We start from the raw sequence: 27,999 nt of genomic DNA, 5'->3' as shown, positions 1-27,999 counted from the left end.
AATTTTAATATACTTTGCTTGGATTTATCATGAATAAAATTAACTAAATAAGTTAATTGACATAATGTCCCATTAACAAATTTAAAATTAAATTCTAACCCAAATATCCAAAGTGATCCATTTGCTAAATATTTTATACTTAGCCAAGTTTAAAGCTTTATAAGTTTTACACATCATTCACTTTGGACCTCCATTTCTCATTCAACACAACTCTGATTTTGACCAACAAATACACTAACGCATAGTGTTCACGGTGATGATTACATCGTGCCCAAATTCTGGTCTTTTCGACAGACGTCTCCGTCGAAAAAATCCTTTGAAAAATGGTTTGCACCACTTTGTCAAAAACGAGTTCTAACAGACATGAGGGTAGAGCTTTTGGAGTTGTGTAAGTTCTGTCTTAAGCTGTTCATTATGGTACTCTCCAAAGTCGTTGAGCCATGGGATACAACCTGTAAAAGGGTCGTGTTCTTTTTCCGAGGTCTCAAATAGAGTAAGATACGCAGGGAAACATCCAAGTGGAAAGTTTCCAGGAACCAGAAATGTTTTGCCTCCCAAATCGATCAATTCCTGTAGTTTTGTTGCTAAATTTGTTAAATTATAACAAAAGTATTATTTCTGTGGGTGCCAAGGTGGAAGTGTAAATTTTTTTTTTTTTTACCACAATTGCAGAAGATATAGCTTTGATGACTAGAGGAACTAGCTCTTTAATCTCATTGATACTTTCGCCTTCAAAAAACGGGTAATTATAGTCGTTAACTCCAACTCTCCCATGAGTATCAGCGAGTCTCCGAACACCTCTCTGCAATCTAAAGAACCATTAGTAGCGAGCTTGATTTATCAATTATCATCATAGATATGGTAGATAACAAGACTACATTTCTCACCACGAGAAGACGAGGCGCAAAGGTTAGGCAAAATTTTCTTGAAGATGTTAAGCTGAACACTTCAACTAACATTGGTGAAATCAGATTTAATTCCTTTTTCCACAAGTAACGCACGATCCAAAGCGGTTGCTCCATACACCGCGAAATTGACCCCTTGATCAAAGCTCACACTTTTAGAGCCAAAGTAAGGTGGTACATAAGGTTGTCCCAAGAACCAGTGGCGGACCCACTTGAGAGGATAGGGTTGCACATGACACACGTTAAATTTGGATAAATATATGTTTTGTATGGATTAACATTAAAATACCAATAGCTCTGTTGGTCAAATTCCCTTTGTGACACCCCTAAAGGTTTAAACCCAGTTTCGAATCCTACAGTTGACACCTTTGATTTTTTTTACATGGTTTGACCCAGGTAAAATTTAGTCCTGGGTCCGCCACTGCCAAGAACTCAGCTGTCCAAGTAATGAACACAACATTACAAAACCCAAAGAGGAAGTAGGGTTTTAACTTGATGTTCAAGTAAAAAAGACCTAAACCAGAGTATAACAAACGGTTCTGCATAAATGTTTTATAGAGGTTACCAATGAAATCGATGATGAGGCGACAGTCGAAGTAACGGCCGGAGGGAGGATGAAAGAAGGTTTCACCGTATGGAAGGAATGCGGCTTGAGGAGGATGGTTGATGTCATCCGAGAGACTGAGGAAATTTCCGGTGTCTGCTGAAGAATCACCAAAGCTGATGATCGATTTGTAACGAACACAAGGTGGTTCTGATAAGTTAACGATGGTAGTAGGTGAGAAGATAGGTAGAAAGCTTGATATAAGCTTCTTAAGGGGAAAAGCCATGGACAGAGACGAGTCGCTGTCGTCTCTATTATTCACCCTTTACAGTCCTTCTCGACCACTAAATAACGCATTAATTAGTGGACAGTATCTATTATAAAAACAGTTAAGAAAATAAAGACAGCTAACTCTTGCACACATACATATGCCCTAATCTCTGTCATAGAAACTCAGCCGTTAAAGTTTTTTTTATTGGTAAAATCTTAAAAGTATTATATCAAATTTTAAAGGCATTAGGGTGTCAATGTAATGCAAGAGAAAGACATGAGAGATGCAGGAGATTGAATCATGCAGTTTTATCTGCATTTGTTTTCAATTCACAATTAATTTGCAGAACAAAAATTTAATAATAAAATATTTAATGAACTGTATGCGGTTCAAGTTGTGTTTAAAAAAATGTCCTACAAACAAGGGTAAAACGAGTCTGATCAAATGATGAGGCCCAATGAGTGATTTTTTTTTTGTTTTTTTACCAATGAACACTATGCACAGCTTTATTTTTTGTTCATAGACCAAATAACAACCCTTTATGCAGGGTTTAAATAAGGGTGATTTGGGTGAATAACCAAAACAAGAATGGAAATTAGGTAAGTGGACATTTTTTTTATTAATTGGCAAACCAGGAGAAATAACTGCATGGAAAGTCCATATTAACCTTGTTGCAATCGACGGAATCCATCTCTATTTTACCTGCTACCGGCTACTTCCATTAACTGGCATCGTTTGTAAAGTTGTGATCCAAAACAACCCTTCGCAGAAGTCTTTTTGTCCACCACTGTCACAACTGTATCCGGATTTCCAAACACTTAATTTATATGAAATACGTTGTCCTGTTTTTCATAGTAATCGATGATATATGAAATAACCGACGACAAGATTTCAAACATAACAAAATATTCTGGAAATTCGATTTTCATTCTGATTTTACTTACAATGGAGTACAGACAGCTGACACAAATCGGAACGACTTCAATTACGTCTGATAATGTATCGATGATATTTGCAGAGAAGTGATTTTGGTGAGGTCGAGTACTGTTGCTGTCAAAATGTCGATGATATATTAAAGGCTAGTAATCGATGATATATTAAAGGGTACAGTTTTCTGATAGGGGTTGGTTTTTTGCATGTAGACAAAAGTACATTTTCTATCAGTTCCAATAAGATTCCATCATTACTACAAAGCGTGTTCTACCGCTTTCTACCGGTTGTCTGATTGCCCCTATATTCTCGAATTTCTCACAAAATAGGGGTCCTTTCGGTATTTATGGAAACTGAACAGTTCCATGACCAGTTACTTAATTTACGACTCTTCTATGTATATCTAGTGCAAAAACCCTTTAAATAAATAAAAATATATATGCTATAGTTGATTTTATTTTTATTGACGATGATTAACATAAATAAACTAATTATAATTGTGTACAAAATTTAAATATCAATTATAATATTTTTTATAGAAATCATTTAAATGAATTTATGCACTTTATTGACTGCTTATATTTATAAATTTAAATAGTTACTTTTATAGAAATCATTTAAATGAATGTATGCACTTTATATATATATATATGTATGTATTAAATTTTATAATATTTTTTGTAAAAACCTATGTATATATATTTTTTATAACAAGAATCTACTCTATGACAACACCACCGGTTCAAATAGACAAACCGGAGGTATCAAATCAACATATAACATAGTTGATGAGAACTTCTCGCACCACGTGCAAGCTTGTCCGCCATTGTACTTCGTGCCCTTGGAATATGTCTGATCTTGAAATTAGAGAAAAAGTCTTAATGCGGCAGAATTCTTCCATGTGTGTAGAAAACGCTGGCCATTCCTCAGGTGGCGACACCATCTTCACCAATTGAGAAAAATCCGTCGTGAAAACTACATCTGAGAATTACAGGGTCTTCATACACTGCATAGCCCAAATCATAAATTTAATATAATTTCTGTAAAATGTATTTAGACACATTATTTTGTAATTGTATTGAATTTTCGTATAATTGAAATTACAATATATTTATTAAAATGATTATTTTTGTCGATATTCATTACTTATTTATAATATGTTGTATTTTGTTTAGATATTTAGTTTTCATTAAAAAACATTTACTTAAATACAATAATTTATTAAATTAGCTTGATCTATAGAAATGCATAATGAAACTAAGGGTGTGATTGGCAAAAATTGAGTAATTGGGAGGAATAAAAATTAGAGTAAATGGGTGGAAATGAAATAGGAGAGAAAAAGTAACGCTGGAGTAAAAGTTTATTCCATAAGAAAGAGAAAAAAATTTACGTTAAAGATTCACAAAAGACAAAAAAAGTTACTGTACATAAAGTTATATATTTTTATTCTGATTGGTTTTGGTCAGTGCAACTCAGCTGAAAAATAATTTTACTCTAGAAAGACTATTTAGTTAGACTCTAAAGGAAAAAAAGCAACATGAACTATAAGCCGCGTGCTTTTCTCTTCTTGAACTTTGTATTAGTGTGTTTTCCATATTGAACTAAACAAAAACTAAAAGAATACTACAAGAACTTTACGATTTATGCCTTTTCCTTCCCGAACTTTATAGTGGTGCTTCCATACTGAACTAAACAAAAATTTAAAAATACTACATAAACTCAAAATCGTGCTTATATATATATTAACCGTCAAAGGTGTTAGTCATCCGTTAATCTTCAAACAACGTCATTTTGGACAAATTATGTAAAATTAAAAAATTTAAAATACTACATGAACTCTCAAATCGTACTTATATATATTGACCGCCAAAGTTGTTAGTCATCCATTAGTTTATCAAAACGACGTCATTTTGGATAAATTCTGTAAAAAACTAAAATTTTTAAAATACTACATGAACAATTAAATCATGCTTGTATAAATACTGACCATCAAAGGTGTTAGTCATCCGTTAATTTACCAAAACGACATCATTGTTGATAAATTCTGTAAAATAATTTTTTTAAAAATTCTACATAAACTCTCAAAATCGTGCTTATATATTGACTGTTAAAGGTGTTAGTCATCCGTTGATTTACCAAAAAACGTTAATTATCAAAACAACGTCATTATTTTAACTAACACAGTGTAAGAAAAACCTCCCAAAAATTATTTTTTCATTTTACAGAATTTATCAAAAATGTTGTTGTATTGACAAATTAACGGATGACTAACACCTTTGACAGTCAATATATATATAAGCATGATTTTGAGAGTTCATATAGTATTTTTCAATTTTAAATTTTACATAATTTATCCAAAAGGACGTCGTTTTGATAAATTGACACATGACTAATATCTCTGATGGTCAAATATATATAAGAGCGATATTGAGAGTTCATGTAGTATTTTTGATTTTTTGTTTAGTTTAGCATAGAATATGCACTACTATAAAGTTTGGGAATGAAAATGCACAACGCGTAAATTTCATATATTATTTTTTAATTTTCGTGTATTTCAGGTTGAAATATGCCATTTTCCCTGAAACTAAAAAAAGAAGTTAAAACACAACAATACTAACACTCTAAGAAGGACATGAGCTGAGTGAATGGAAATGGAAGCCAACGAAACGGGTTCCAACCCATGAGAAGGAAAGGGCTACACAGAAAAACAGTTACCACGAGTACCGAAAGAAAGGCGGTTCAAACCTTAAATGTACTGGTTATCTACAGCTTCCGGAAGCCGACGAGCACAATCTACTCCAAGAGTTACAAACACAAACTTATAAACCAACCCAAAGCCAACGAGCACAATCTACTCCAAGAGTTACAAACACAAACTTATAAACCAACCCAATATCGATATGGAGTTTAACATTTAGACCCAAAAAAGACATATGGAGTAACTGAAATTTAAATGTGAATCAGATTACAAATTCTTAAATCTCTTTAATACCATATGGAGTAACCGAAGTTTAACTGTAAATCAAACATAAAATTTTACTGAAGCTTAAAACATCATGTGGTATTTTGTCGGATTCTATAAAACTAATTACGTGAAATATGGCAAATCTCATAAGAGATCCTAAAACGCGGTTTTTACCAAAAGAACACGTAAAGAGAAGAAATACCAAAATAGTTTTCATTAAAGAGGTAAAATATTATTATACCCTTATTCTATAAATATAACTATAAATAAATATTAAAAAAATCATTTGAAAAATATATTTTGAATTGAAAGTTTTTTAAAATTTTTTTTTTTGATTATTTCAATTTTTTTGAAACTTTATTTTGAAATTGAAACTATTTTTAATATTATTATTTTAAATTTTAAATTTTAAATCGTAATTATCATTATTTTTTAAAAAAATCTAAATTTTACTTTTCAAATATAAACTCTAAATCTAGATTAGTTAAATTTAGAGATACTAGTGTTTTTTACCTCAATAATAAAACTTAACTTATTTTGGTTATTTTAGTCTTTGTGTGTTATATTAATGATATTTTTTTATTGTTATAATAAAATATTTTTTTTTCTAAATATGAGAATGTGATTTTCTAGAAACATACCAAACTTCCAAAAGCAGCACTTATGATCCACGTCGTTCTTGTATTTGTTTACGCCAATTACTCAATTAAATATTATACGGTATGGGTTGTCCAAAGTAGGAATGGGCACTTCGGTTATTTTCTCGGTTCGGTTCGGTTCGGGTTCGGTTCGGTTTGGTTAGTTCGGTTCTAGTATTTTTCCAACTGAAATGAACTATAGTTAGTTTGGTTCGGTTTGTCTTCGGTTCGGTTTGTGTTCGGTTCGGTTTATATTCGGTTCAATTTGTTTTTTTTTGAATCAGTTTAATTAGATTCTTCTTAGTTTAATTTTTCTAAGAGAAATTATGTTTTACAACATAAATTATGTAAACATAACTATTTGAACTAAATTCAATATAAAACTTAAACAAAAACCTTTAAAAAGTCACAAAATTATATATAAAAATTAAAACAAATGAAAATTAACTAAAGTAAAAAAAAAAATCAACATCATTAGTAATGTCTCTTATATCATTAAAATTAAAAAGCCTGCAATAAATGAAATATTTTAAATCAAATATTTTGATGATTACATATTAGGTTAGAAGAATATATGTTAATGGATAAAAATGGAAAATATGTGGTTTAGTATTAAAATTTTAGTACATTGGTATTATTAATATTTTTAATTTAAACAATTACAAAAACACATCGGTTTCTCGGTTTGGTTCGGGTTATAGAAATCTTCAACCAAATAGTTTCAAATAGACTTTGGTTCGGTTTGAATCGGTTTCGGCTCGGTTGGTTCGGTTTGACTCGGTTCGGTTCGGTTTTTTTGCCCGCCCCTAGTCCAAAGATGTAGAAAAATACAATTTGACGATAAGAAGATTTTGGACCAAAGTTCATATCTTTCCCCATATCCAAGATTCTTTTCCCCATACCCAAGATGAGAATATGTTATATGGTTTCATCCTAATTTGTATATCATTTGATTTTGAAGATTTGAAACTTTTTTCTCCTTGGTATTTTTCAGCCGAGTTAACAAACAACCTTAATATATTTAGAAATATTTACATTCTAACATGAAGGACCAAACGTTCTGCCTGAAGTTTTAAACAATATTTAAATTATTTTTGTATATACTTTAATATGTTTAAATTGTGCTCGAGTGTTTTCTGATAAATTATATAACTGTCATATGATTTGAACTAATATATCAGAATCTAGGATTTTATATTTGGATAATTCTCTCAGATAGCCATTTTAATTTTTTTGTCACAAAAATAGTTATCAATAAGGAAAATGACCAAAATAGTTGTTTTTTTTGAAAATTTTAATATTTATTTTTATTTTTTAAAATTTGAAACCTTATCCTCGAAATTTCACCCCTAACTCTAAACCTTAATTCTAGATTAATTGGCCTAGGGTATAAACATATTTTTAACTTTTAATAAAACTTATTTTGGTCATTCTCCTCATTGATAACTATTTTTGTGACAAAAACTTAAAAACGTTATCACAAGGAACTTCTCTTTATATTTTATAGTTTTTATGCTAATATATCTATCACTAATCAGTTTTGAGTTTTGAGTTCCTCTGTTTCATCAAAAATGAATTATTTGAAAATGTACCAATTGAACGGTAATAAAAAAATTTAAGTTATTATGACGTAAAATATATTTGTGGACAATTTGTTTTGGCATTTATAGACTACGGTTTGTTTTTTAAAAAATGCTGAAAGAATTTGCACTGACGAAGAAGAACAGATGACTTTCAACTACCGAAAGAAGATTCGTTATCCACTGATGCAGCGTCAAGGCAGGACCAGTTGAACGCAGGAGTTGCATAGGGACCGTTGAGTATGCCATGAGCCATCTTCTGGTGTGCGGCTTCGGTTAAATGATAACCGTCCCAATTAATATACTCAGACGGATTTTGACAATACCCAACCCCTTCGTATCCACACTCTTCACCAATAGTGAAGTTATATTGACCTCCAACTCCACAACAAGCAGCCAAAGGTCGGTTCTTAAACCCTAAAAATGTATCCATAAAACCATCAGTTAAAGAATCAAACCGTGAGGGTCAAGAACATGGTAGTAAGGATGTGCGGACCGTATTTAGTTGGCTTTTGGTAAAGTCGGTACAGAGAGTTGTAGTAGTCGGCATAAATAATGTTCACATGAGGGTAAAGTTTTCGGAGTCGTCTAATTTCTGTCTTGAGCTGTTCATCGTGGTGCTTTCCAAAGTCGTTGAGCCATGGGAGACAACCTGTAAGAGGATCATAATCTTTTTCTTTTGCGGTTTGGAATAGAGTAAGATACGCGGCGCTACATCCAACTGGAAAGCTTCCGGGCACCAGAAATGTTTTGCCTCCCAAATCGATCAAATCCTGTAGATTTGTTGATTAATATACTAGTTTGTTTATTTTTATTTTTTGTTTTAAAAAGAGTGTAATTCTATATTTTCAATGTATGTAACTATATATATGATTTTTATCATTTTGAATAATCAACAGATTTTTATTTAAATTAATTTTATTTAATTAAGTATACACTTAATAAGGGTTTACTAATATATATTTTGCAGATTTTGAAAATTTGCTTGAAAGGTGTCAAAATAATATTTTTTTTGCGAAATAGAAAGAGTATTGAATCATAAAAAGATCATTTGATTTCCTCGGTTGGAAAATATAAAAAGATATGTTACCACAATTGCGTCAGAAATAGCTTTGATAATTAGAGGAGTAAGCTCTTTGATTTCATTGATACTTTTGTCTTCGAAGAAGGGGTAGTTATAGTCGTTCCCTCCAAGCTCTCCCATGAGTATTAGCGAGTCCTCAAGCACCTTTCTGCAATCTAAAGCCGAAATGTTAAACCATCAAAATAAGCTCAAGTCATCGTCATATACATACATGAGAGAACAAGGCTAAAAGTTTCTAACCATGAGAAGACGAGGCACATAGGGTAGGTAAAATCTGCTTGAAAGTGTTAAGTTGAACACTTAAACTAACATTGGTAAAATCAGAAACAATTCCTTTTTCTATAAGAAACGCACGATCCAAAGCGGTTGCTCCATACACAGCAAAATTGACTCCTTGCTCGAAGCTCACGTTTTGGGAACCAAAGTAAGGCGGTACATACGGTAGTCCCAAGAACTCAGCTGTTACACGAACCAAAAAATGAACACAACATTACAAGGAGGTAGAAGGGTTGATAACTCGATATCCCAGCAAGAAAGAACTAAAGCAGAGGATAAGAACGGTTTCGCCTAAATGTCTGTTACGTGAGAGTTAGGTACCGATGAAATCGATGATGAGGCGGCCGTCAGAGTTACGTCCGGTGGGAACACTAAAGAAGGTTTCTCCATAAGGAAGAAATGCGGCTTGAGGAGGATGGTTGACGTCGAAGAGATGGAGATAGTTTCCGGTGTCAGCGATGGAATCACCGAAGCTAATGATCGATTTGTAAAGGCGACACGATGGTTCTGATGAGGCGACGATAATGGTGTAGAAAAAGAAAAGTAGAATGCTTGTGATGAGCTTCTTTAGTGAAGAAGCCATGGGAAGATACGAGTCGTGTCTCCGATGCAAAATCCTTGTATTCCTTTTAGTCCACTAAATAATGCAAGATTTCAGGCATGAATTATTAGATCTTATCTCGTTATAAAGAGAGATAAGATTCATGCATTGATACACATGCTGTAATCTTTTACCCATTCCTTCCGGATTTCAGCCCTTAAAGTTAATCTAGTTCTGTACGTTTCTTTAATAGTTAATTGAAAAATTCTTTCCCCAGACGTACCAAACTTCCATAATAGTCTAATTAAATGTTAATTAAAACATTATCTGACATTTCTTATATAGTTTACAACTTACTAGTATGATAAACATCCACGTGATATTGTATATTTAGCATGTCGACCACAAAATTCAAATATACTTAAAATGGTTGTCCGATTCGAAGATTTGGAAGTTATATTTATACAGCTCAATAATTCTAGCATTACGGACAAAAGTCCACTTGCAAATTTAATATTCAAAAAGAAAGAGAGAAAAATTTAGATGCTCACTCAGAACCATCTGCTGGGATGGAGTCATGGAGATGCAGCTATTTTTTTGGTTATATAGTTCAACCGTAAACATAAAAAATTATTCATTAAAATAGTCAACAATACTATATCGAAAACTAGATGATTTCCAGGCTATCTGCAGAAATTTAAAACAAAATTCACTATAAATATATATTAATTTACAATTCAACTAATTTTTAGATAAGCTTTTAAGTTTTATGAATCTAAAACAGCACAAAATGAAATATAAGTTAGTTTTGTTTTGGTTTCAGTTAACAACATTTAATTTATTTTTCTCCAATTTTAGTATTAAGTTTAGGTTCATTATGGTTTTACTTAAACATAATTTAAAATAAAACTAATAAATTTAGTGTATAACTTATTTATGTTTTATTATTTATATCTAAAATTGTACGATTTTATAAATTGTAGTTTAGTTTTTTATTATTATTTAAGCATGTATTTATTTAGTCAATTTTTATCAAACATGCAAAATTGTTTTTTTGTTTATTATTCTTTAGTTGCTTAAACGGACATTTACTGTTAAACCAAGATCTCATACTGCACTTATTTTTTTATCCAGTAGTTAGATAATCCTATCTCTAAGATCAATCTATACTGTAGTTATGTTAACTAGAGTTTTTTTCCGCGCTACGCGCGGATTATGTACTATAAACTTATTTTACAATTTAGATTTTTATGTTCCTGTTGATCTTATTTTGTATTTTTTCATTAGAAATATTGTTCGAAAGTTTGATTCGGTTCAATGTGATTTTCTTATTTCAATAGTTTACCACATTTGTGCTTTTTGATGTGAAAGTGAAAAAAAATTGTTTGGAAACAGTTTTTAACATGTTTTTATTGTGTTTTAAAAAGTAAAAAACATGTTTTTATTGTTAAATAATAATTCATATCAATGAGCTAAAATGGCTAATACGATTAAAATGGCTAAAAAGAATAAGTATTTTTAACTATCTTCAACCCTATTTTAATTTTTGATTCATTTTAGAGTTTTTTTTTGCTTCAAGCCTATTTCATTTCTTAATTTAAAATTAATAATGAACAATGCTAATTCACATTTGAAGATATACTATTCACATTTTCATTTTTGAAGATAAACTTTTTACTTATTTTGTATATTTTGTAAAATATATTATATACGTTAATGTTATCCAATTAATTTCAAAGTTTCGACTTTTATCTATTTAGATATTTATATCGAAGAATATGAGAATATTCATTTTTAAGAATTCTTACCCTATTTAAGAAGAATCAAAGATAAATAAGTTAATATTTTATTTCAAAACACTTGTGTTAATCACTTATAGAATAAATATATACATAGTGATTTGTTTTAAAAAACTATGAAACTATATGTTTGTTTATTCATGTTATATAATCAATTTATTGTATGATAATATTTCATTTATATTAAATAATAATTATGTTAGATTATCGTTAAAATAAAACAATTTAGTAACATGAGTGAACATAAAATAGTGAAATGTGTTATTAATAATTAATTAGAGATATAACATATTTGGAATGTTATTTTACAGAAATAAAATAAAGTAAACTATTAAAGTAAATATTACTTCCTCTTTTCTTCATTTTGAAGAAAGTGAATTTAATAAAATAAAATCAATCATTGGAAATGTCCTCATTATTATTATTTTTTTTGCTTCAATTGAACTACTACACTTTCGTGCTTTGTTTTCAAATATAGTTTTAAGTATTTTACACGATAATTTAAATTGTGTTTTTTTTTGCATTGTTTGTTTTTCTACTGCGGTTGAACTTCACTTTTGTACTTTTATTTTCAAATAGAATTTAAAATATTGTATATGGTCATTTAAAAATTATGTATGATAATTTCAATACTGTATTTGAATTAATGTACAGACATCATAAGAAGCCAATGTTGCCAAAAACAAAATTTAATGGTGCCAAAACATATTAACTTACTTTCAACTTCTCAATTTTCCAATCGATAAAAATATGTATTGACTAAAGTTTCATCACTTAAAATGCAGAAGAAGAAAAATAAAGAGCCTTGATAGCCTTTCCATGAAACAAATTGCTTCTGTGTATCTAAAACTACAACACCATCTTTGAATGCACGAAAGATTAAAAGTTAGAATGCCTAAAAGGTCCATTGAGCTCTCATTAGACTGTATGAACGTCTAATGAATTTGTGCTTAACACCAAAACTTTGGACGAACCAGTAGCTAAGCTACCATTGGCTGATATGCCGGGAGAAGCTTTGGTCAAAGTCAAAAATGCCTGCCTCCTCTCCAAATATATAACACCTTTGTCAGGTGTGGATGTTCCAACAGCTTTACCGGACTTTCCATCGTCTTCTAAACAATCTTGTTTTATTGATTTCTTCATCGGCGCAGCCGATGCACCTCGTTTGGAAGAAGGCTTTAATTACCTGCCAACCAAATATAAATTATACATGATATAGAGTTGAGGTTCAAAATCTACATGAAATGTTGATAAGCTGAAAATGATTACCGAGCAACTTCGAAAAGTAAAAAGGATAGATCACAACCTAGAACCCACGTAAATGGATAGGTTATACACAGTCCATACGTCTACACTGTAATCCCAAATACAAACTATCTATTCATCACTTTCTCATAAACAGTCTTTTAGTCATGAGATTGTCAAGAAAGTACAATGGGTTAATTTTCCTAAGTAATTTTTCTGCTAAGGCTTAGTGACAACTTTGGAGTTCATAAGTAAAGGGGTTGCTAACGTAAAAAAATAAAAGAGAAAAACACACTGATGCAGTGATACCTCGGTTTCGGAATTCTTGGAGCCAGCTTTGTTAGAGTTCTCATCAGATATTCTGGGTGATTCATCTTGCTTTCTTTTGGTCCATTGGTTTCGTAGACATGGATGGTTGAGCATCTGATGGACTGCTTCCCTTTGATTATGGATATCCTTGATCAGATTTTGAAGGAATATTATTCGTTCTTTCATCTGGTGGTTTAGTTTTTGTCACAGGTCCTTGCCGCAAGACTCAGGCTGCAGGTTAACAGTAGATCTATCCCCACTTGCTTCAACTGGGAAGACACCACCTGCCAAAACATTTTGTAAAGTAGTATGTACTGGCGGAGCCTTTATTTCAGTGAAGCCCATGCCAAATTCTTCGTATGTAACCCATTACCCATGATGGCTGCAAATAATCGAGACACAGTGAAAATTGCATAAAACACTGAACATGAAAATGCTATGGTTAGCACTCACCTTTCTTGCAAATAAAGCAGGAGTAGCACCACCAGTTTCCAAGAGCTTAAGGTCCTCTTACTCATCATTTTTAATCTTCGTTACCAGAAGCTTTGTATATCTTCCTACAATGGAAAAACTTGGACACAACTCTATTTAATATGTATTACATACCAAAATTGTTGATTAAAGCAGTTGAATCATATGAATATGAATTATCAAAAATGTAGCTCATTAGAAAAATCACATAACCTCTAATTTAGGGAGATTCAGATTCACTTTTCTCAGGCAGGATTTAGAATTAGTTAAAACTACAGATCACATATCCTTTGTTCTTCGAGTCAATCTAACATCAACATCCATAGTGGGTAACTACACTCAACCAATTAGAGTATATTGTGAAACCAAATTCCTGCGCTGATTATATTCAATTTATGAGCTCTTGAATTGGAGAAGCGATTGGAAAGTTACATGAGATGGCAGAGGAATGCCAAAGTAACCGAGATCGGCGGCGATGCAGGGAACTTGTGCTTTGGAAGTAACAGAGGTCAAAATTGTGTGTGGAATTTTTTGGTACTGAATATCGCAATGGACTTATATAGTGAGAATACGGAAAGGGAAAAGGTGAGGAATTTTCTATATGGTTTGTTGAGATGAAGACCAAGAAGTGAAGAGATGAAGTTTTGGGGATGAATGAAGTGAGACAGTAACTTTGGAGTTTTTACCACAGTAACTTTGGAGTTTCACCATTTCTGGATAAAGGTAACTAAGTTAGAGCTTGGGAAGTTACCTTACATCCATTTGGAGAGTAAAAACGTCCAAGGGTATTTGGAGAGGATAAGGAGCACATGGACAGGCTGTCTTGAGCTGGAAAGGGGAAAATGCTTTATTACTATAGCAAACATGTGAGGAAACACAGCCAAGCATTTCAAAAGGAGTTCCAGCCTGTCCATTGACTCCACATGCTTATGGATTTCGAAATACACTTTATCAGCCTTATCTCTTCATATATATCTTGTATCTGAATCATTAAATCAATCAATGGAGTTTTGAGTCTATCTCTCTCTAGAATCTCTCTATTCTCTCTAAACTTTACTCTAATCTTCTCTGATTATTATTAAACACACTCTAAAACACAGAAGTGTTTATGGTATCAGAGCCAGGTTGCTCAAAAGGGGATGAGTGTGTGATTTGTTTTTCGCAAATTTAGGTTCTTTCTTGGTGTTCTTGAGTGTTTTTGGTGTTCTTGAGTGTTCTTGGTGATTCTGGGTTGTGTTCTTCAGTCACTAGGCTCGTTTGGATTGTTCTGATGGAAACAAACAATCTAGACATGGAGAAGAAGCACAGATCTAGTACAATCATGGAGCTTGAAGAAGAGAGGGATGGCGATTGGTCAAGATGGGCAAAGAGAGCTTTGGAAAGCTGTGGGTTATGGTGTGGTCATGTAAAGGGGAAGCCTTTAGTGGAAATGGCTACTGAAGAAGGTCAGACAAGGAATCTGAAAGGTGAAGATGAAGCTGATCAAGAAACCACTTTGGAGAGTGGGATTGAAGAAGCTTATGTAGAAAGGTCCAAACTTGTGAAGGTCAGTGGAGACAAGAGAGTGATCCGCGGCTTGAGACAAGGAAAGGATGAGTTGTATCAGCTTGTAGGAAGGCTGAAAGAAGGATGGATGGAGCTGGATGTGCTGAGACCAAGCACATCTGATCCGAGAGTTATTAAAGAAAGGAGGAAACAAGATGTGTTCTTTAGCTTTCTTGTGAAGGAGATATGGGTTCTTGTTCTTCATGCGTGTGATGTGTGGGAAGAGGACAAGAGCTCAAACTAGTGGAAAGGTGGTACAAGCTGTAAGAAGGGAAGGCTGAGAAAGCTTTCTAGAGTGTGGCTTAAGATGGGAAAGGCTTGGAAGAAGGACATGGAGTCTGGGTATCTAACTGATAGGATGAGCTTGAAGATGATCAAGGAGGTGGCTCAACAAGTGGTAAGAGGAGAGTGTTCTTACTCTGCCTATATGAGTAACTCAGTGGAGGACAGTATGGTTATGAAGGGGCAAGAGATCAAAGGAGCAGATGATCCTATCACAAAGAAAGAATGGGATGAGTTTGTCAAGTATGTGTATGCTTTGGCTACGACCCGGAGACAAGGTGATTCTGCCTTAGCATCCACATCCAAACCCATCATCATTGATTCTGGAGCAACACATCATATGATCAGTGATAAAAGTCTGATAAGTGGAGTCAAGGCTGCAACAGGGAGTGTCATGATAGCTAATGGTGCTAGGATCCCAATAGAAGGCGTGGGAAACCTCAAGCTGTTTGAGAAGAGCTCACCTGCGTTCTATTTGCCTCAGTTCACTTCAAATCTGATATCAGTGAAGAAGGCCACAGTTGATCTTGATTGTCAAGTAGTATTCAGGCCAAATGAAGTTGAGTTTCAAGATTTGAAGACTGGGAGAGTTATTGGTAGAGGAGACAGCAAGAATCAGTTATATCATCTCCAAACAGCTAAGACCTCTAACCCTATTGATTCTGTATGCTTGAGTAGTACTGCTGATAGGTGTGAGAGTACTATTTGGCATGCTAGATTAGGACATCCTCATGCTCGTGCAATTGAATTGATTATGCCTAATATGTCATTCAATCACTTGGAATGTGAAGCTTGCATCTTAGGGAAGCATTGTAGAACTGTTTTTCCCACATCAGAGACCATATATGCAAATTGCTTTGATCTTGTTCATTCTGATGTGTGGACACCCCTTGTATGTCTAGAGAAAACCAGAAGTACTTTGTGACATTCATAGATGAGAAGTCTAAGTATACATGGATCACATTGCTGCCATCTAAGGATAGAGTGTTTGAGGCTTTTGTCAACTTCCAAGCATATGTAACTAACCATTACAATGCTACTGTGAAGGTACTACGGTCTGATAATAGAGGAGAATACACCAGTCATGCCTTCAAGAGTCACTTGGCTAAACATGGGATAGTGCATCAGACCAGTTGTCCTTACACACCACAGCAGAATGGGGTAGCTGAGAGGAAGAATAGGCATCTGATGGAGGTGGCTAGATCCATGATGTATCATGCTAATGTTCCAAAGAGGTTTTGGGGTGATGCTGTTCAGACTGCATGCTATCTTATCAATCGGATTCCAACTAAGGTATTGAAGAATCTGTCTCCTTTTGAGGTGCTGAACAAGAGCAAGCCATACATAGATCATCTGCGTGTCTTTGGATGTCTATGTTATGTCTGGGTTCCAGGAGAACAGAGAAACAAGTTGGAGGCAAAGAACACTAAAGCAATGCTCATTGGATACTCAATAACTCAGAAGGGGTACAAGTGCTATGATCCAACAACCAGGAGAGTGTTGGTGTCTAGAGAGGTTAAGTTCATAGAGACCAAGGGGTATTATGAAGAAAAGAATTGGGAAGACTTGGAAGATCTGTCTCAAGAACCAAGAAACATGGCAGAGAATCTGAGGAACATATTGGAAAGGCTTGGGGTAAACATGTCCCAGGATAAGGTTAGAGAACCTGAAAGAACAACTCCCCTTGATCATGAGGGGGGGAAATGAGTCTGAATCAAGAGTGCCAGAGCAGCACCAAGGGGATTCAGGTCATCATGATCAAGAGGTGACACAAGAAGTAGAAAATGTTCCTCAGGTCGGTGTGAATGAGCAGGGAGAGGTTCATGATCCAGAGGAGGTGAGTGAGACAGAAACAGAGGTTCAAGCAGAGGTTCAAGCTGAGGATCAGGTTCAGGTTTTGCGAAGGAGCACAAGGATAAAGAGGGATGCTTCCAACTGGGTAAACACGAGAGTGTACTACAATGCCCAGGCTGTGGAGCATCCTTCTCAAGCCGTATGTTCCTTTGCAGAATATCCAGAAGAGCACATGGTGTTTATGTGTAACTTGGATGAGAATGAGATACCAAGATCTTATGAAGAAGCTATGAAGCACAAGGTTTGGAGAGATTCAGTAGGAGATGAAAGGGATGCAATGATCAGGAATGATACTTGGTATGAGAGTGAGTTACCTAAAGGGAAGAAGGCAGTTTCAAGCAGATGGATCTTCACCATCAAGTATCTTGCAAATGGGGAGATAGATAGGCGCAAGACTAGGCTGGTTGCAAGAGGATTTACACAGACTTATGGGGAAGATTACATTGATACTTTTGCACCAGTGGCCAAGCTTCATACAATTCGAATTGTGTTATCCATTGCAACAAACTTGGAGTGGGATTTGTGGCAAATGGATGTGAAGAATGCTTTCTTGCAAGGTGAACTTGAAGATGAAGTATACATGCATCCACCTCCTGGTCTTGAGCATCTAGTAAAGCCAGGGAATGTTTTGAGATTGAAGAAAGCAATATATGGGTTGAAGCAGTCACCTAGAGCTTGGTACAGGAAGCTGAGTACAACACTCAATGGGAGAGGCTTTAGGAAGTCCGAACTAGATCACACTCTCTTCACCTTGACAGGACCTTCAGGGAGCATTGTGATTCTAGTGTATGTGGATGATTTGATTATCACAGGAAGTGATAAGGCAGGGATTCAGGCCACTAAGGAGTTTCTCAAATCTGTGTTTGACATCAAGGATTTGGGAGAGATGAAGTATTTTCTGGGCATTGAGATATGCAGATCAAAGGAGGGTTTGTTTATGTCTCAAAGGAAGTATACTATGGATATGTTGAAGGAGACTGATGTGCTTGGAGGAAAGATAGCCAAGACACCTCTCGAGGAGGGATATAAGGTTCTGCGTGAGGGGGAGGTTGAAGAGAAGCAGCTGTTTGAGGATCCTAAGCTATACAGGAAGATGGTTGGCAAGCTGATCTACTTGACCATCACTAGGCCAGATATATGCTTTGCGGTGAATCAAGTGAGTCAACATATGCAGGCGCCAAAGGTCCATCATTGGAAGATGGTTGATAGGATACTGAGGTATTTGAGTGGCACGTCTGGTCAAGGAGTTTGGATGGGTTGTAATGGCAGTACAGAAGTGGTTGGATATTGCGATGCTGATTGGGCAGGAGATAGAGTGGACAGGAGATCAACTATTGGGTATTGTACATTCATTGGAGGGAACTTGGTCACTTGGAAGAGTAAGAAGCAGAAGGTTATCTCCTGTTCAAGTGCTGAAGCTGAGTATAGAGCCATGTTGAAGCTGACAAACGAGTTGGTGTGGATCAAGGGGATCTTGAAGCATTTGGAGATTGAGCAGAGTACTCCTATGACAATGCATTGTGACAATCAAGCAGCTATCCACATTGCTTCTAACTCAGTCTTTCATGAGAGGACGAAGCATATAGAAGTTGATTGCCACAAGGTGAGGCAGATGATTATACTTGGAGTGATATTGCCATGTTATACAAGAAGTGAAGATCAGCTTGCAGATGTGTTTACTAAAGCAGCGAGATTAAAGACAATGGAGTCCATACTGTCAAGACTTGGACTCATTGATCTTACTCCTAGGAGCTGAGCCCCTTAACCATGGAGTCTCCACTCTTTTTCCCTCATCAAGGTTTTATCCCATTGGGTTTTCTTTGGTGAGGTTTTTAATGAGGGAGGTCTTCATGGTTTCCAAGCTTGACTTGTTCTACATGGTCAAGCTTGAGGGGGAGTGTTGAGATGAAGACCAAGAAGTGAAGAGATGAAGCTTTGGGGATGAATGAAGTGAGACAGTAACTTTGGAGTTTTTACCACAGTAACTTTGGAGTTTCACCATTTCTGGATAAAGGTAACTAAGTTAGAGCTTGGGAAGTTACCTTACATCCATTTGGAGAGTAAAAACGTCCAAGGGTATTTGGAGAGGATAAGGAGCACATGGACAGGCTGTCTTGAGCTGGAAAGGGGAAAATGCTTTATTACTATAGCAAGCATGTGAGGAAACACAGCCAATCATTTCAAAAGGAGTTCCAGCCTGTCCATTGACTCCACATGCTTATGGATTTCGAAATACACTTTATCAGCCTTATCTCTTCATATATATCTTGTATCTGAATCATTAAATCAATCAATGGAGTTTTGAGTCTATCTCTCTCTAGAATCTCTCTATTCTCTCTAAACTTTACTCTAATCTTCTCTGATTATTATTAAACACACTCTAAAACACAAAAGTGTTTATGGTTATGGTTGGAGCAAAGATTAGGTGAAGGAGTTTATATAAGTGGAAAATCAAAAGAAGATGGAAGGATAGCATGGCTCGTAATAACTCCAAGAAACGTCGATTTGCAGTATCAGGAAGGACGAAGATGAAGTGGAAGAGGCCAGCGACATAGTCGGGATTTGTGCTGATCTAAATTGGGCTACACAATATTCGAAGCCCGGAATTAAAGGTCTGTGAAAATCTGTCTAGACTAAAAGCATGTATGACATGGCAAAACAGAGCTTCATGATTAGCCATAATTAATTGACTGACGTGGACACTTTTTCCGCTCACGATATTCTCCTTTTAGTATTGTAAGATTCTGACTCTTTGATCATACTCTTGTTTAACTCTTTTAATAGATTTAACATATTAAATAAAATACTTTATAGATAAATATAACCATTTAATCATCATAAATATTGACATTTTATGTTGAGATTAGTTACAAAAATAACGTTTTTTTTGCTAAATGAAAAAATGGGAGAGTGGTCGTCGTTGTCTCTGTCACTCAATAATGCAGAGTTGAGGATTTTGTTGAATTTCATATATTATCTATGGCGGACTAATAACGAATCAAACAAAGAAGAGTAAAGTAGCGGAAATGGGTTTATTTTATTTTTTTCCCAGCTGACTAACTAAACTAGTCAAAGTGGTGGCAGACGAACATGATCTTTGGAAGAGCACATTCGTCTATACTGATCTGATCTATATAGGAAAAAAATATAGTCTTTGTTTTTTGCTTCTTTTGCTAAAACTTCCACCCGACCATTCCTACTTCAAGGAATATGGATCGTATTTTTATGGTTGAAATTGAAAATGAAGTAACTTCAGAAATCTCCAGACCCGTTGCACGCTCCATCACAAAATTGTATATTTAATGCTAACTTTTAGGCAAGTTCTCTTCGTCGGTTGCGGTGGTCAGCAGGTTCCGAAGAATCTTGAAAGCTTCAGACGTTACACCATGATTTCGCAGTGCTGCGACTTGTTTCTTGACTAGTTGCAGTAGTTATGGCTTTTTCTACAGCTTATAGGTTTCGATTTGAGCTCTTTACAAGGACGCCTACATCTCGCTCATCTTGTCCTTGTCCTTGTTTGTGTTGAAGTCGGGGTGCTCGTACACGTTAAGATCGCTGCTTTGAATGTTCAAGGATTTACTGGGTTCGTGTCTTAGAGCGTCGTCGGTTTTCGCTGGGTTCGTGCTAAGGATAAGTGTCGTCAGTCTCTGCATGGTTCATGCTGAGAGTATACTTCGGTCTTGCTCAAAGCGTCGTCGGGAGACCAGGGTTTGTACTTTGAAGCGTTGTCGGATTTCTTAGCCATATTCATAGTTGTAGATCTTGTTTTTAGCATTAAGACTCTTGTAGTTTTAATTCTAAAGGTTGTCCTTTAAGATTTTTTCACTTTTTTTGGATTTTAAAGAACTTGTATCCTTTCATTTTCATCAATGAACATTTACGGTTTAGCACAAAAAAAAGTAACTTTTGGAAGTGTTATACAAATGCATCCATTGGAGTTGTTCTCAAAGGTCAAAATCCTGCCTGCGTATTTACCAATATGCAGCAAAATACGTCCCATCGATCGAAGAGGCTATATGGATATATTATTACTATATAGGCATTGGGATTAATACAGTATTTAATAGTATCTATACTAGGTTAAGACCCGTGCCTTGCGCAGGATCAACATTATATATATAAATTATTTTATGTATTAAATATTTTTACATATTATAAAATAATAAATATATATTAAATAATTAAAAGTCAGTAACTATTAAAAATATAATTAAATTGGTGCAAACATATAAATCAATTGTATTAATCCAATTTTTTTTTTTATTTGATAGGATATGTTATTAAATTTAAATGATACTAACATAGATAATATATTTTAGTATATTTTTAATATTAATGTCTATTAAATACTGATTTATACTCATATAGTTTTTTTATCATTTGTATCTTTTATAGTAAAAAATTTAAATTACTGATAACAAAATTTTCATTGTGGGATTAATAGTTTTAGTAATTTATAATTAAAAAAAAATAAGTTGTCAATGATCGTTCAAAAAAATTGTTCAAAGCAAATTTTGAAACTAAAATATTGTATTTTATAAGGTTTATAGTTTAATTTAAAACGATATATATATTAATCTTATTAATTAATTAAATTAGACTTTTTACTTATATAATTTTTGTAATCGTTTGTATTTTGTCGTAAAAAAATTTTAAACCATGGATCATAAAATTTGAATGTAAGACTTTTAACAGTTTTAGTAATTTATAGCCGTTTGTAAAAATTCAAAATATAACATATACATAAAAATCTATATTTTTATTATATGGTTATTGTGGTTATCTAATTTATTTAATAGCTTAAAATTAAACAAATATGATAGAAGATACACTATTTTTTATCAAATCTTTATTATTCAAAATCATTAATTGCCATATATACTTTAGCCACATTAGGAAATTCCGTAAATTTTATTTAAAGAAATAATAAAGTACATTAATGATGAATTTATTGTTAGTTTAATAAAAAACTTATTATATAATTAGATGGACCAACATATTTCTCTAATGATTCTAAGAATCATTCTAGTGATGACACGTGACTACAAAAAGAAATTGTAATGCTTCTCAAATAATATATAGGGGATCTTATCTTATCTTAGCAAAAACTCTACAATTTTGAAGAAGTCTCACATTTGATTGTGATTTCATTTAAATTTGAATTTACTAATCAACTAAGAAAACCCAGATATAACATTTTGAACGTTTTTTAGCATGAAAATACATGATATAAAGTACTAATCTTAGCAAAATTACACTTAAAAACAAACTTGTGGAGGAGAAAAATATTCAAGATTAAATATTGTCTAACAGTATTTCAATTAATATTTAAATAGATGCGTGCAAAACTGGGCCATAAAATGAATGATTTGGTAGTAGCATGAGTGAGAAACTACACAATTATTGTTTGAACTGTTGTAGATGAGGGTATGGTCATGGAAATTGACTTTTATGGATTCATGAGCTGTCCTCATCAGTGGCAGATCTATAAATAATTTTGATTGGGAATATACAATTTTTATGTTAAAATTTTCATTAGAGCAACCTCAATGGTTTGATACCATGAAAGTATCTAAAAAAATAAAAATAATAGTATTATAATTTTAGATTTTTGTTTTGATTTTTGTAATAGATGAAATGTTAGTTTAGTAACATGTGTTATCTAAGGTTGTTAATGAGTTCTGAAAAGTTGAGTTTTAAGAACTTTTCATCTTTCTCTTTTTTTCTTTTAATTGTTTTTGATTTATTTTTAATTGTAAAAACTCCATAAAAATCAATTGTTGGATTTGCTCTTATAATATACATAGTATTATATTTTAAATTTACATATTAAACTTCTACTTTTTTCTGAACATATAATTCCCATACATTTTGTTAGGTTTAAACAAGGTAACAACCTGAGTACAAACTTTTACCAAAAAAACTGAGTACAAACAAAATTACACATGTTCATCTAATCATATTTTCAACATTATATCATTGTTAGTAATTATTTGATGATTATATTATAGAAATTATGTATAATATATTACAAGAAAATCTTTATATAGAGTACAATTTTAAAAATAATCGAATATACTAGGGCTAGGTAAAATGTTTGAATCCTAAGAACCAAACCTATTGTACTGGACCCAAACTGAAACTTGACGAATATCCGGACGTATCCAAAATTTTAATATTTGAAGAACTGAAACCGAACACGACAGATCCAAAATCTTTTGGGTACCCGAAGATACTTAATCACAATTTTATACTTAACTATATTAACTATTATTTAAATTTTATTGTCACCAAAATATCAAAAATACTTAAAATAGCCAAAATTATCTAAACAATAGCCAAAATTAATTATTCCAAAACATTCAAAAATATTTAAAACATCAAAAATATTTGAAATACCTACATATTTTTCGTCCAAATATTAAAACTAAACAGACTTATATGTTAATTTTAGGTATTTGTTCATACATTATTCAAATTTATATGTTGCATATTAATTTAGTTTTGAATTCTGAGGATTTTAATATATTGTGGATTTTTGAATTTTTACATAATTTAAATAGGTACCTGAATCCAAACTCTTAAAAGTTTACTCCAAACCTAAACCAAAAATTTATAAATATTCGAATGAGATTTAAATCTCTATTCTCAAAAATCCGAAACTTAAATAATCAAAACCGAATTGAAACGGGTACTCGAACACCCACCTCTATAATATGCTATCCAAAAAAAACATTATTAATATATAGGAACACTAATCCATAGATGATTTATAATATTTTTAAAAAAATATAGAATGTTATCAATAACTGTCTATAAAGTGTGGTAAAAAGGAAACATTAATAAAGATTAACCATTTATGTGGTTATGGGGGCATAAAAAGAGTTACTAGTGGGAGCAAGAATTATATGTCTTTGTAACTTGCACTAAACTTTAAAAGTTGAATGGTGGCAACACCCCCGATCTAAGACTAAGTAGATCCTCCAGTGGGCATCTACACCTCCATTCTATAGTTTAGTTTAAAATGAAGTTTGGAATAAGAAATGTTTCAACCCCGTTTAATTTCCCATTTTATAATGAAATAAACATGGATTCATTTTACAAATAGCGTAATTATTTTTTTTACTATTTCATTTTTCACTCTATTTTTGGAATAAGGTTGAAGTAAACTTAATTCAATTTGGAGTTACTCAATTTTAGAATTAAAAAAAAAATAAATTTTAAATTGAAGATGCAATAATCTTACCTTTTATTCTATTTATATATTAATCCCAAAAGTTTAATATTACTTTAAGCTCGAGTAATATTTATATGGTGGATGGTTCATGGACTTTCACTGATCAATTTAGTGGAATTGGATGGGTTTAGAAAGATAACATGGAGAAGATCCAACTTATGGAGAAACAAAACTTAAGGAAGCGTGAGACATCATTACACTCGGAACTGGAAGCGCTAAAATGGGCAATGGAGAGCATGCTACAACATTCGACCTGGCAGAAATTTGGCACAGATTGCAAGGACCTGATTGCAATGATAACGGACCCACAAGCTTGGCTAAACTTTTCAACTGAGCTGGAGGTCATTCAAACTCTTCAGATGTGTTTTTCGGACTTCAAGATCAGCTACTTCCCAAGAACGCAAAATGAAATTATTGATTTCCTATCTAGGAATGTCCGTTCTTTTCATAGATCTCTTTTTTTTATTGGTTGTTCTATTCCGGTATGGTTACCTAGACCACCTCGAGTTTGAGTAATAAAATAGCCGTTTGTTGCAAAAAAAAAAAAAAAAAAAAAAAACTACAAATACCATACACGACACAATTCAAAGACCAATATTATTGGCGAAGCTTGGAGACACTGGAAATTACAGAAATCCTCTGGTTCATCCTAATAAAGAAGAAATATCTTTTTCAAACTCAACTTTTCCGTCATACCATTTTTCTTTAAGAACTATATAAAAGTGAATTATTTTACCAAAAATTTATTATAATTTTTAAAAGCTATATGAGATTTTGAAATCATGCTAAATGTAGGTTAACTACTGTCAACTAGCTAAATGGATATCTAATTAACGTGACGTTATCATTCGAAACAAGTAATTTCTGCTTAGATCCACGTAATCTTAGATGCGTCCGTGCACCACCCTCATTCTCGATGTCCAGAATCTCCGCAGTGAGTCAACGCAGATGGGGTCGACTGCCACTCCAAAGTCCAAACAGAGAGTTAAGCTATACAATGCAATGGGTAAAACCAGAGAGTTCGCCTTAGTTAAGAAATTTCCCTTACACGGGTCCCTGGGCGCCACCCTCAGCTTGACTTCTTGACACCGGTGGTGACCAGGCTCACCGGCTTTGCCGTTGGTTTTTTCTCCTGTTCTCCCTCTTGCTTATCACCGTCGTCTTTTGTCACGTCGCCGTTATCTTTCGTCATGTCGTCGTCATCTTTCTTTTGCATAGTATCGCCTATCGGTGAGCTCCTCACTACTATACACCTCATCGCCGTTGCTGTCTCAATCTATCTCATCGCCGTCGCTGTCTCAATCTATCTCATCGCCACTGCCTCTACTGTTCATCTTGTTGCTACTGCTTCTTCCACCACTGCCATCTTCGTCGTCCCTCCCACTTCCCTCTCCGTCGACGTCCACCCTACTCTGTTCCTTGGTGCCGCTCCTCTCCTTGCAAGAAAAACCACCGGATCTACTCAGCCCGAGCTTGGCTCACCAGATCTGTTAGGTTTTGCATCTCCGAGGCGCCTACATCACTCTACGTTGCCTCAGATACCCCCACCGCGACCAGACTCCCTTTGGCTGCACCTCACCCTTGTTCGCCTCCACTGTGTATCCACGCTGTTCCGACTCAGCCTCCTTCACCTCCGTCATCAGTGTTGTTCGTTTGGCAGACACAACTTTCTGCTGCTGCTGCTGCGGCGGCGTCATATTTGTTTGGTTACTGTTTGATTTGTAGAGGCAGTTGCGGACCCTAACGCAGCCGTACACGCAGATTGTTGTTCGTTTTGAAGACGTTGGACACTAGCACTGACGCTGAAAGCAGATTTAGTGTTACTAACATTAACGCTGAAAGCAGATTTAGTGTTATTCGTTTGGTAGACGATGCGGCTATTTTTATTTAATTCATATTTTATTTTTATAAATTTGTAAAATTATATGTTAAATAAATAAAATGCAGTTTAAATATATTTACATGATAATAAAATTTTAGTCAAATATACAAATATAACAACATTTGTTTTTCATAAATCATAAGCTAAATTAAAACAAAAATAATATATCAAAATATTTATCACAAAACAAAAGCTAAATAATACATAAAGTCTTAAATAAATAAAACAAATATTTCAATCTCTTTTTGAACACTGAAAAAGAAAATAATCAAATTATGTTTTTGTAATAAAACAAGGAAACATGAAAAAGTTAAATTTCCAAAAAAATTAAGAAAGTAAAAATGTGTAATAAAATTATTATTTTTGTGGGAACCGAAACTGACACCGTCGATTTCCGTATTCAGAGGAAAGTCAAGAAACCCTAACTTTCCCTGAGGTCCCGAATTCTCTGCGAGAGCCAACGATAAGTGACCAAATAAATGCCAAAAATATGAAACGATAACAAAACAGATTTACGAAGAAAGTAAATATTTATTTCGAATCCGCGTAAGAGCGTTGCGATTGTTACAAAAGATTATAAAAGCTTTGGCCACAAGTGCTGTCGGGAAGTTCCCTAGTTTTAGCCACCAAAAACCATAACATAGTTGAGCCAGAGCTCGATAACAACAAACAAAAAAGATACGAAAAAAGGTTTTGTTGATTTTCGGACTGAACCTTATGAAATGCTGCCTACGTACCCCTCTCGAGGATCAAGCCGAACATAGTTCAATTATAGAGTTTGAACAAGAGATCGAACTGCATGTGCGAGTTCGTCTAGTAATCGAGTGCCAGTCATAGAAACATGACATGTCGAGAATAATGCTTAAAGTTTCTAAGTGCAGAGATTTCTAAGAGTCTAAAAGAATCGTCATTCGCTCCTTTCCTTTGCTCCCTTTATATATGCCTCCAAAGCGGCCGTCTTTCTTTTTCTGCACTTGATTCGAGTTTATCTCCTCGCAGTAATATTCCATTTTTCTCGATCTTCATGATTATCATTTGAATTCAACAATGAAAAATATAGTTTAATAAAAACTAACCGTTAAACTTTTAGAGTCGCCAAAAGCAAACATTTTATCGTAGTAAATTTCTTACAGGAACAATAAAACTGGCAGTTTTCTCTTGTCACCAAAGGCCGGTAATGAAAACAAAAATGGTCGCACAGATTTCTGAAAATCATAATCAGCCATCATTATTTGGCTAAAGTCAACTAAGAGAACAAGCTCACAAAGTGCCAATACTGTAACCTTCATCCATGTATCTAATATGCTTAGCAATAAGACATTTGGTCTAGTGGTATGATTCTTGCTTTGGGTGCATGAAGTCCCGGAATGCCCCATTGATATTTTCGATAATATGTTTCATTCATACCAGATCATAGGTACGTATTGCATGTGAATTTTCCTTTTGTCTGATTTTGCAACAAATTACATTCCGCAATTTCTAAAAATTCTAGTCTATATTACATACAACCCTCACCAAAAATTTTATGTTCTAGGTAAGAAAAGTCAACTGATTGAACTATAGCCATATACAACCTTTCATCTTTCTATTATTTGGGAAAAAAGAAAATATTGTACACTTAGTAAACGGGCTTCAACAATT

At 33.7% G+C, this 27,999-nt stretch overlaps 2 protein-coding genes across 7 annotated transcripts; both read right to left on the bottom strand.

Moving 5' to 3' along the window:
* Positions 1-56: 56 nt before the first annotated feature.
* Positions 57-5,912, bottom strand: LOC111213295 (GDSL esterase/lipase At1g28650-like). Of its 6 annotated transcripts, none has more exons than XR_007326563.1 (5): positions 2,665-5,909; positions 1,471-2,562; positions 888-1,040; positions 662-809; positions 57-570 (listed from the first exon to the last, which is right to left on the bottom strand). XR_007326563.1 is itself a non-coding variant. In XM_022715017.2 (5 exons), the coding sequence occupies exons 2-5, from the start codon at positions 1,576-1,578 to the stop codon at positions 355-357; spliced, it is 618 nt and encodes a 205-aa protein (XP_022570738.1). In that variant the 5' UTR covers positions 1,579-2,562; positions 2,665-3,077; the 3' UTR covers positions 57-354. The 6 variants fall into 6 exon arrangements, 2 of the variants coding, with proteins under 2 accessions (XP_022570738.1, XP_022570739.1); XR_007326564.1 differs by having other exon boundaries at positions 662-802; positions 888-1,341; positions 2,665-5,908; XM_022715017.2 differs by having other exon boundaries at positions 662-802; positions 2,665-3,077.
* Positions 5,913-7,848: 1,936 nt separating this feature from the next.
* Positions 7,849-9,887, bottom strand: LOC125574770 (sinapine esterase-like). Its single transcript, XM_048763647.1, has 5 exons — positions 9,515-9,887; positions 9,158-9,376; positions 8,924-9,072; positions 8,330-8,606; positions 7,849-8,250 (listed from the first exon to the last, which is right to left on the bottom strand). Exons 1-5 carry the CDS (start codon positions 9,774-9,776, stop codon positions 7,988-7,990), a joined length of 1,170 nt encoding a protein of 389 aa, XP_048619604.1. The 5' UTR covers positions 9,777-9,887; the 3' UTR covers positions 7,849-7,987.
* Between the last annotated feature and the right edge of the window lie 18,112 nt (positions 9,888-27,999).

The sequence above is a fragment of the Brassica napus genome, chromosome C7 (genome assembly GCF_020379485.1).
Source record: "Brassica napus cultivar Da-Ae chromosome C7, Da-Ae, whole genome shotgun sequence".
Taxonomy (NCBI): domain Eukaryota; kingdom Viridiplantae; phylum Streptophyta; class Magnoliopsida; order Brassicales; family Brassicaceae; genus Brassica; species Brassica napus.
The sequence above is the reverse complement of the archived record's forward strand: the minus strand, read 5'-3'. Positions and strand labels throughout refer to the sequence as shown.